At 31.9% G+C, this 11,523-nt stretch overlaps 1 protein-coding gene across 1 annotated transcript; it reads right to left on the minus strand.

The window, feature by feature from the left end:
- Positions 1–1,117: 1,117 nt before the first annotated feature.
- LOC142235748 (uncharacterized) lies at positions 1,118–1,618 on the minus strand. Its single transcript, XM_075307006.1, has 2 exons — positions 1,591–1,618; positions 1,118–1,513 (listed from the first exon to the last, which is right to left on the minus strand). Exons 1-2 carry the CDS (start codon positions 1,600–1,602, stop codon positions 1,118–1,120), a joined length of 408 nt encoding a protein of 135 aa, XP_075163121.1. The 5' UTR covers positions 1,603–1,618.
- Between the last annotated feature and the right edge of the window lie 9,905 nt (positions 1,619–11,523).

Consider the following 11,523-nt stretch of genomic DNA (forward strand, 5'->3'; position numbering starts at 1 on the left):
ACTTAAATTGCGACCTAGACTTTGATCACAAAAATGTGTTCACAGACAGACGGACGGACGGAGGGACGGACAGACGGACATGGTTATATCGATTCAGGGACCCACCCTGAGCATTATTGTCAAAGACACCATGTGTGTATCTCGTCTCCTTCTGGGTGTTACAAACATATGCACTAACTTATAATACCCTGTTCCACAGTGTGGCGCAGGGTAAATAATTGGATCAATTAATTTCGTGATTGAATCAGAAAAAAATTTTTTGTGTGCGCTTCTGCGCCAATTTAGCACCACTTCTTTTCACATTTTCACAACTTTTTTGGCACGCTGTTTTTTGCTGGGTTCTTAAACCCAAGAAAGTATTTAAAAACCCAAGAAGTTCATTTAATAAAATTTTTATACTTTTCACCACAACTGTGGTAAAGGGTATAATAAGTGTATGCATTTGAGGGAGAAGGAAGTCGGACTGAAGCACATCGATTGTCTTAGAATTAAATTCTAAGTCGATTTAACGGTGTCCGTCTGTCTATCTGTCTGTCACGTATTTTTGTGCAACGTACCGATCGTCCTGAAATTTGGCTCAAAGACAATCGCTATGGATATTGAATAAAATCGGTTCAGATTTAGATATAGCTGACACACATATTCATCCCAGATCTGATCATAATTAACGTGTTTATCCACCAATCTTCTTCAAATTTCGTTCATCTGAATATTTTGTGAGACTTTTAAAAATTACAAAATATCAGACAAATCGGTACAGATTTAGATATAGCTCCCATATATATCTTTCGCCCTATTCATATTGATTTGCTTCTAGTTGTGCAAAAGGAGTACATTTGATAATGCCATCAAGTGGGCCAAATTGAAATCGGTTCAGATTTTGACCTAAATAGGCCCAAATACCGCAGAGCCACTTAGTAGCGGTGATGGCTTTTTCGGTTGTTTAAAGGCCATAATTCGTGTCAAAATTAGCCAATTCGAACAAATCTAAACTGATTCTTTTATTTGATGTCTCATCCGATTTATGTTCGGTATCATTCGATTTTTCGACAATTAGATTATGAAATCACAGATAATTTATTTACAGCCAGATATTGAATTAAATTGGAATTGGAATTTATAATGCAACAGTGTATTTAAGAGGAGCAACTGGAGCAGCAGCAACGGGGGTTGCAGCATATGTGGCAGGGACAACAGCGGCATTGTAGTTTTGCTTAATGTCCACACGGTTACTGGCATAGGCAGCATCTAAATGGGCATTAGCATAAGCCAAGGGTGAGGCCACAGCAGCAACGGGAGCGGCATAAGCTAAAGGAGCAGCTACATGAGTTGAATAAGCCAAAGGAGTAGAGTAGGCCAATGGTGTGGTGTAGGCGGCAGCATATGGTGTGGCATAAGCAGCTGCAACTGGAGCAGTGTAAGCAGCGGTAGCGAAAGGAGCACTGTAGGCCAAAGGAGCTACAACACCAGGTTTAGCAGCGGCACAGGCAACTAAAGCGCACAAGACAATGATCTAGAAATAACATTGTGATTGAGATTTAAAGGATTGGGATGGATCATGAATATTCTCCTCTTAGAGTAGCTACTTACGAATTTGGCCATTTTTGTATTTAGTTTGGTTTAGTTGAAGATAACTGAATGCTAATTCCATGAATTACCTCACTTATATACTTCCCTTATGAGTTGGAGATATGAATAATGTTGTGAACGTGTTGAGCTTCCAAAATTTCAAATTCCAAATTTAGTATTTCATTCGCATGCGGCCTTTGCAGAGGTCATTGTGTCTGAATATGTATGGATAACTCTTGCTTTCAATATCTTTTCATTTGGTATGGAAGCCGATGCAATACTGTGATGAAAACTAAACTGATTTTGTTTAATGTTAATTTTAACTGTAATTGTAATTTAAACTTTAATTTTTATTTAGTTTACAATAATTTAATTGCACCGAAAAAAGTAAACTGTTTGATAGGAAAAATAAACAAACTCGTGTAAAAATTGGACAAAATTCAACACCACATTTCCACAAAGCGTTGTTAAAATCAGCAAATTTTAGTCCCTGTCGTAGTTTGTAACTACAAAGAAAAAAATATCACCAAATTTTTTCCAATAAAAATTTTAATTGGTTTTTAAACAATATTCAATTAAAAGTTTAATTGGTTCAACAAATTTTTTTATTGAAACAAAAATCAATCACCAAAATTAATAGAATCAATTAATTTTTTAATTGAAACAATTGATTTTTTAATTGACTTTGGTGAAGACATTTCAATTAAAAATTAATTGGATCAATTAATTTCGTGATTGAGGACAAAAATATACCCTCTCACAGAAGAAAACATTAATTGAAATAATTACAGCCGTAAGTTCGGCCAGGCCGAATCTTATGTACCGTCCACCATGGATAGCGTAGGCACTTCTTCTAAATGCTGTAATCCCCAATCGAATTACTTGGGATGTGGTAACACTTGCCGATGGCATCTGATAACTTCTTCACATCGTCTTCTAAGCATGGGTATATGTTAGGCAAAAAAGGCAGATTAAATATTTGTATAAGCCTGTTTAGTTCACGGTCGGTTTATATTGAGGGGTGTGTAAATACTTTTGAACCGAGATGAACCAATTTTTGCGCGGTAATTATATACACCCTCAAAAAAAATCGCTTCTCTAACATATGTTCCAAACATATTTTGCAGGAAGCACATATATTATTGGATACTGCCGAAACATTAATATGTTCGTTTTATGTGAGCATATTATATGTTTGGAAGCATTTTGAGTCCAAAAATAGTATATGCTTGGGAGAAGTCCCAAAGAAGATTGTGCTCATTCCCTCACATAATTTTCACTTCCACGAAATTTTTGAGTTCTTCGCATCTTTTTCTGTAATACAAATATGCTGTTTTTTTTTTCAAATGTCTATTCTCTTGGTTCCGAATATTCATTCTAATATTCAAATTAAAAAATATTTAGACTTAAGCATATTAAATTTTTGGCCTTATCATGAAACAGTTTTCCGAAACAACATACAAGCGGTTTCACAGAAATTGCTCTCATTTCATTCTCTCGCTGTGTTATGTTGATATCTTTTTATTCAACCCTCCCGGTTTCCATCTCTATTTCTTTCTCTATACTAACTCTCTCTCGCTCTCTGAATAAAGTATCCCAACATATATAAATGTTTATTTGAAATTTGTAAATTTATATATGTTTACATTCACACATATTATTTTTATGAAATATTCATGCCCCAAACATAATATATTCTAACATATTAACATATGTGTCCCAAACATTTTGTGTTAGTTTAGGAACATTACATGTTTGTACTTAAATGCATTGTGTTTAAAAATTGTGCCCGAAACACATTTTGTTTATATCGGAACATATGAAAAACATATTTTTCTAACAGTGTAGACAGAAGTGAAATATGGGTGTCGGTTTATGGGGGCTATATATAATTATGAACCGATATGGACTAATTTTTGCGTGACTAGTACCAAATTTTACAGAATCAGATAAAATTTGCTTATGCTGGACGTTCAAGAAGTAAAATCAGGGGATCGGTTTATCTCCGGGCTATATATATATATGAACCAAATTTGACATGCTTGTGAGGTCATATAATAACACAACGAACCAAATTTCAGCCTGATAGAATGAAATTTTCTTCTCCAGGAGGCTCAAGAAGTAAAATTTGGGAATATGTTTATCTGGGGGCTAGGTTAGGTGGCAGCCCGATGTATCACGCTTACTTAGACTATTCAGTCCATTGTGATACCACATTGGTGAACTTCTCTCTTATCACTGAGTGCTGCCCGATTCCATGTTAAAAGCTCAATGACAAGGGACCTCCTCTTTATAGCCGAGTCCGAACGGCGTTCCACATTGCAGTGAAACCACTTACACCCTCAAAAAAAAAATAGCTTCTTTAACATATGTTCCAAACATATTTTTCAGGAAGCACATATATTATTGGATACTGCCGAAACATTAATATGTTTGTTTTATGTGAACTTATTATATGTTTGGAAGCATTTTGAGCCCAAAAATATTATATGCTTGAAAGAATTTTTCCAAAAGATGATTGTGCTCATTTCCTAACATACTCGCAATTTTCACTTCCACGAAATTTTTTAGTTCTTGGCACCTTTTTCTGTAATACAAATAATGTTGAAGAAATTATTCACTTTTATAAATTTTTTAAATTTTACCTTTCGCCTGCACGGAGAATCGAACCGAGGACCATACAGTTTGTAAGCCAAAACACTATCCACTGGGCTACGTAGCTGTTATAGTCACCAGTAGATAATTATCGTTATAAGATACATTTATATAGCATAGTTTGCAGCGCCCACGAGCCCATGCAAACATAACGTTATTTAACAGAAACATACATTTGTTTGCCACGTGGAGCAGTGTTTAGCATGGGGTCGTGTGTTCAATCCCTGCTCCGACCGAACACTTTTTTTTTAATTTAACTTTAAAACTTTAAAATTTAGAAGGCATTCAAAAACTCTAACAAAAGAAGAACGTGGAGTCGAGTATAAACATACATAAATAATTTTATAATATAAACATAAATTTATTTAGGCGTGAACAGTTTTTTACTAGCATTTAACACCATCGCTCTAAAATGCCTTTTATTTTTCTTTAATAATTCATTTTAAAGAAAATAAACTTTTTAAATTGTTTTAGCTGCAAAACTCGAACTTAATGCCCGCTTTTATATTTGAAGGTGTCCGTCAACTCCTCGTGGACTACTTATAAATAAAAATGAACTAAACTTTGTTTTTATTCATTTTACTTTGTAATTTTTCACTATTTCCTCCTTATTTCATTTTACTGTCCCAACTCTAAAAAGAGTATAGTGACCTTTCGTTATTTTTATGAACACCCCTGATTTCTTTTAACGATCCAAGAAACAAATTGTGCCCATAATGCCAAAATGATAAACAAAACACATGTCCACACATACATAAAATGCTGCTCTCAAGGCGAAATTCTCTTGGTTCCGAATGTCTATTCTCTTTATTCAAATTAAATAATATTTAGACTTAAGCATATCAAATTTTTGGCCTTATCATAAAACAGTTCTCCGAAACAAGATACAAGCGGTTTCACAGAAATTGTTCTCTTTGATTCTTTTGCTGTGTTATGTTGATATATTTCGTCAACTCTCCCGGTTTCCATCTCTATTTCTTTCTCTATACCCTCTCTGCCGCTTTGAATAAAATATCACAACATATGTATGTTAAGTCGAAATTTGTAAATTTATATATGGTTGCATTCACATGATATGATTTTTATGAAACATTCATGCCCCAAACATAATATATTCTAACATATTAATATAGATGTCCCAAACATTTAGTGTTAGTTTAAGAACATTACATGTTTGCACTTAAATATATTGTGTTTTAAAATTGCGCCCGAAACACATTTTGTTTATATCGGAACATATGAAAAACATATTTTTCTAACAGTGTAGAGAAGCTTTGAAACCCTCAGAAATGTCACCAGCATTACTGAGGTGGGATAATCCACCTCTGAAAATTTTTTGGTGTTCGGTCGAAGCAGGAATCGAACCCACGACCTTGTGTATCAAGGCGGGCATGCTAAACATTGCACCACGGTGGCTCTATATAATTATAGACCGAATTTTTGCATGATTGTTAGAGACTATATACTAACACCATGTACATAATTTCAAGCGGATGGGAAGAAATTTGCTCCTCCAAGAGGATCCGCTAGCAAAATCTGGGGATCGGTTATATGTGGGTTACATATAATTATGGTCCGATATGGACCAAGTTTTCGTGGGGATTGGAGGTCACATACTAACGCGACGTACGAAATTTCAAGCTGATCGCATGAAATTTGCTCCTCCTAGAGGCTCCGGAGGTTAAATCTGGACATCGTTTTATACCATATTCTATTATATATATGTGTCTATAAACAAATTAAACAAACAAACATTAATTTCAATTATTTTAAATGAAAGTATAGTAGCGTTTCGCGTATATTTAATGAGAACAAGTTCCCATGGCAACGACAAAAAAAATATAAATATCTGCACATATCAATGCGCTTGCTCACATTGGAAAATGATGCAATTGGGCGTTTTGTGATTCAATGCATCCATTTATTTAATCGAAACGAATTAACTTGCCTTATTAACTATAAATGGGAGATCGGATGACCATAATTGTGGATTTGTAACACCGGAATTGCCATATTCATTTTATGGCGTTTGGTCAAAATCTTTGGCATCACCAAAACTTGAAGTTATAGCATTCACTAAAACAGTTATACGAATCGTTTAGCGAATGCAATAGAAAATTGTAGCATTAGTCGCAAAGAAAAATTCGAAAAATTCATTCATTCAAGAGAAGGTTTGAAAAATTAATACAACATGAAGAACTCTCTGCATTGAGAATGGGAAGTGGTGAATGGAATTATATATATTTTGTACTCAAGAATATTACAAAAAAAATGTATTTAGGTGTTGTGTAATATTTGTATATTTGTCTAATATTTGTGGCTGTTTGTAAACTGACCAGATATGGTTGTCTGTAACAAAATTACATATTTTGTTACAGACATAACCGTTTTCCACTAAAAACCAATAAGGAAAGACTATATTTTACCCTTCACTACTTTGTACAACATAATTTTTGATACCATTTCAAATTCTTCAAATTTGTTGGAACCTATGCAAAGTTTTATATTCCCATATACATAATGAAAAAAAAAGAATCATGTCCGTTTCCAAAGATATTGTTTTTACACTAATGATTTTGGAATTGTTCGGAAACAAAGAAGCGGAGAATTGAAGTCAGGATACACAGAAAAAAATATCACCACATTTTTTCCAATTAAAATGTAATGGAATTTTAAAAAATATTCGATTAAAAATTTAAATGGTTCAACAAATTTTTTTATTGAAACAAAAATCAATCACAAAAATTAATTGTATTAACTATTGTCTTAATTGGAACAATTATTTTTTTAATTGACTTTGGTGATTGATACCATATTTTCTGTGATTGAAGACATTTCAATTAGAAATTAATTCGATCAATTAATTTCGTGATTGAAGACAAAAAATATTTTTTCTGTGTACCTTTAAGACACATTCCTCTATTAAATTTGATTTCAAGTAGAAATTTTGCTATGTTTCAAGTATAAAACTTCAAAATAAAGTGTTGAAAAACATCTCAAAAATTTTAAATACAATTTCATTAATTTTGAAGAATTTCTCGGAATTACTAAAGTCAAGTTGAGCAAAATTTTCTTTCATATTTAAATGGAATCACTTAACTATAAGGACAAAAGGACATCATTGAAAAATGTATTTATACTTTTGGATAAATAATAACAAGTATATACGGCCGTAAGTTCGGCCAGACCGAATCTTATGTAGCCTCCACCATCGATTGCGTAGAAACTTCTACGAAAGACTCTCATCCACAATCGAATTACTTGGGTTGTGGTAATACTTACCGATGGTAAGGTATCTTAAAACTTCTTAGCATCATATTCTACACTGAAAAAAATATTGTCGTAAGGTCAAAGATTTCATGTCTTTAAAATACGAATGCAAATTTTGCTTAGCATAGAAGACGCATTTCTCTAATATAAAGTTTTTTTCCTTGCCCAAAAGTCGATAAACTTTTCAATGAAGTCGTATTGTCCTTATAATTAAGTGTTTTGACTTAAAAATGCGTATAATAACACGAAAGAAAAAATGTTTGGGCTAAGGTGAACTTGACTTTAAAAATTCAGAAAAATTCTTTAAATTTAATGAAATTGTCTTTAAATTTGTTGTCTTTTTTCATCTTGACTACAAAGCAAAGTATCCTTCAAATATAGGACATGTTTTTCAACACTTTATTTTAAATACGTTTTTTACTTGCATTAATAATGCATTCCATATATTAGTTAACATTTTCCTATATTTATATACCACTATACTACAGAATGAAAAAATTTAACTAATTTGAATTCATATATGGAATGATTTTTATTGAAATTTTTTCAATCATTTCGACAAATCTTACACATTTGTGGTAAAACTTTTACTTCATAATTAGAACTGCTTACCTTCGTTTTTAAATACAATTTTATTTATTTCTATAAGCAATTTTATCTTCAATAAAATACATGTTTTATTAATATATTGAATATATTTATTAAGAATCAATAGCATCGAATCTCTTTGAAATATTAGTTTATTATTCCACTATTTCCAATTTCCGTGTGATATTATCAACACTTTTAATAAGTTGCTGCCTAACGATTTTGTCCTCCTTTTACAATTTCAATACCTACAAATATAAAAAATCATAAAACATTTTTGTTGCAAAAGGTTAGCGTCACTGAATATTACCTGATAATTGAAGATTCCAAAATGAAGACAAATGAAAGGGTTGTTATTAACCTAACCTAACATCACGAACATTGATAGATTTATTTAAAAAACGAAAATTTTTCTCACTAATTTAAAATAACAAATATTTTATATATTTTATTTGTTATTTATTATATTATTTTACCATATTATTTTTTAACAATCTCTCCGTATACCAAAACAACGCGATTCCAACTAAAAAAACAACCGACGCGCAAACATATCGATTACACCCACGCGCAAACACATCGATTACGATGACAGGTATCGATTACAGCTAGACAATAGAAATTTAGGAAAATTTCCTATATTCTAACAAGTGTGTTTCCTTAAGTTTTGAAAGGATTGCATACTTCTTAGTACGAATGAACTAAAATATTTTTCTATGCCAAGTGTTGTTCGTATGTATGAAAAACTTTCTATTATAAAGGAAGTCGCAATTATCATTTTATAAGAAATTTTACTAATTTTGAGGAAACTTGGTTTTAGTTCGGTTTTTGTTTATTTTTACGAATGCTTTGTTATCGGTGAATAAAATTTTCTTTTTCAGTAGTAAATTCTTATACCCAGCGAAGAAAATAGTATGAGTAAAATTCCATGCCTTATTCTAGTTAATGAACTATTCCTAACTGATTACAGTTTATGATTTTTTTACTGAAACGAGTAAATTTTATTATTTTTCACAAAAATTTACCTTAATGGAAATAAAATGGATAAACTATATTGATGAAAATTTTTTCCTTTAGTTTCGAAGGCACTTTTTTCTGGGTGTTGAGTCTACTCTCGCTAGTCGAATTTCTAAGATACGTCTTTAATCCCTTCATTGTTGAAAATGAACGTTCGGATGAGCAGGGATGGAAAATGCAGTACTATAGTACCTTTTTCAATACTTTTTCACCCCGGTCAGTACCGGGTATTACGGTACTGACCGGAAGGATTTAGTACCTTTTGTGTAGACATTTTTGAGTCGATATCAGATTTATGGTACAATGGCTTTGACAAAATATTTTAATATTTTGAGAAAGTCTTTATCAACCTTATTTACTAATAGTCTTTTACAAATATGGCAAAACAGACATGTTCATGTGGGAAGAAAATCTCGATTTTGTAAAAGACATAGTCAAAAACAGGATTTTATTGAACTTCAAGAATGTTTTAGTCGAAAAAAGAATGCGATTCTATATTATCGATTTTTTATTTCGGCAGAAAACGTTGTCAAAATTTTATTTCTATATAGAATTTTTGCAAAATTTTATTTTTATAGAAAATTTTGTCAAAATTTTATTTCAATTGAAAATTTTGTAAAAATTTTATTTCTATAGGAAATTTTTGCAAAATTTTATTTCTATAGAAAAAATTTTGCAAAATTTTATTTCTATAGAAAATTTTTGCAAAATTTTATTTCTATAGAAAATTTTGTCAAAATTTTATTTCTATAGAAAATTTTGTCAAAATTTTATTTCAATTGAAAATTTTGTAAAAATTTTATTTCTATAGGAAATTTTTGCAAAATTTTATTTCTATAGAAAAAATTTTGCAAAATTTTATTTCTATAGAAAATTTTTGCAAAATTTTATTTATATAGAAAATTTTGTCAAAATTTTATTTTCTTTAAAATTCAGTCTCTTGACAATAATCTTCCAGTGAAATTTTTGTTGAAATTTAGTAAAAAGTACCTTTATATAAAAAATATTTATTTATATAAAAATATTCATTCATTTCGGGGGGGGGGGGGGGGTGATCCCCCTCACCCCCCCCCCTGAATACGGCCTTGGATATGGACTTTTGCACGGTACTTAGAGAACCAGAAAATGGGGATCGCTTATATGGGGGCTATATATAATTATGAACCGATATGGACCAATTTTTGTGTGAATGGTGATCGATTCATCTGAGGGCTATATACAACTATAGACCGATATGGACACTGTTATGGCATGATTGTTAACGGCCATATACTAGCACAATGTACCAAATATCAACTGACTCGGATGGAATTTGCTCCTCCGAGAGGCTCCAAAACCAAATCTCGGGATCGGTTTATAATGGGGACTATATATGTTTATGGACCGATATAGACTACTTTTGGCATGGTTGTTAAATAGCATATACTAACACCACGTACCAAATTTCAACCAGATCGGATGAATTTTGCTTCTCCAAACGGCACCGGAGGTCAAATCTGGGGATAGACCGATATAGACTATTTTTTGCATCAAAGCCACTCGAAACTCTTTAATTCTATTTCTTTAGAAAATATTGTCATAATTTTGTTTCTATAGAAAATTTTTAAAACCTTTTTTTTTCTGTAGAGAATTTTATTTCTATAGAAAATTTTGTCAAAATTTTATATCTATAGAAAATTTTACCAAAATTTTATTTCTATAGAAAATTTTGTTAAAATTTTATTTCTATAGAAAATTTTGTAAAAATTTTATTTCTATAGAAAATTTTACCAAAATTTTATTTCTATAGAAATTTGCCAAAACATCGAATAATTATACCAATCTACCAAACAGTAGAACCAACTGTGGCAACCGTGATTGCACTACGGTGACAATAATGAGGTATTTAGAACCCATATTTCTGTTGGGGTTTATTTTCACTTATTTTCTGTATTGAATTGTAATGTAACGGTTTGGTGGAAAAGTCGAATATAGAGCCACCATGGTGCAATGGTTGGAGTGCCCGCCTTGAATACAAACTTTCAATCCTACTTCCGACCAAACACAAAAAGTTTCAGTAGTTCTGGTGACATTTCTAAGTGTTTCACAGCTTCTCTAAGCGGTTACCTCATAGTGTGAAACACCGTTCGGACACGGCTATAAAAATGAGGTCCTTTGTCATTGAGCTGAACGTGGAATTGAGCAGCAATCAGTGATGTGAGAGAGGTTCACCACTGTGGTATCACAATGGAATGAATAGTCTACGTGAGCTTGAAATATCGGGCTGCCACTATATCTAGCCATACCTAACCTAACCCAGGCTACTATTAGGTTGGTTAAATTGTTGCAATTGGAAATAACTATTCCAAATGAAATGAAATGAAGCCGTTCTTTCAAAACGCGGTCATAATTAAGATTACCATCAAAAATATTTATTTACTACAG

This window comes from Haematobia irritans, chromosome 4, assembly GCF_050003625.1.
Source record: "Haematobia irritans isolate KBUSLIRL chromosome 4, ASM5000362v1, whole genome shotgun sequence".
In the NCBI taxonomy this organism is placed as follows: domain Eukaryota; kingdom Metazoa; phylum Arthropoda; class Insecta; order Diptera; family Muscidae; genus Haematobia; species Haematobia irritans.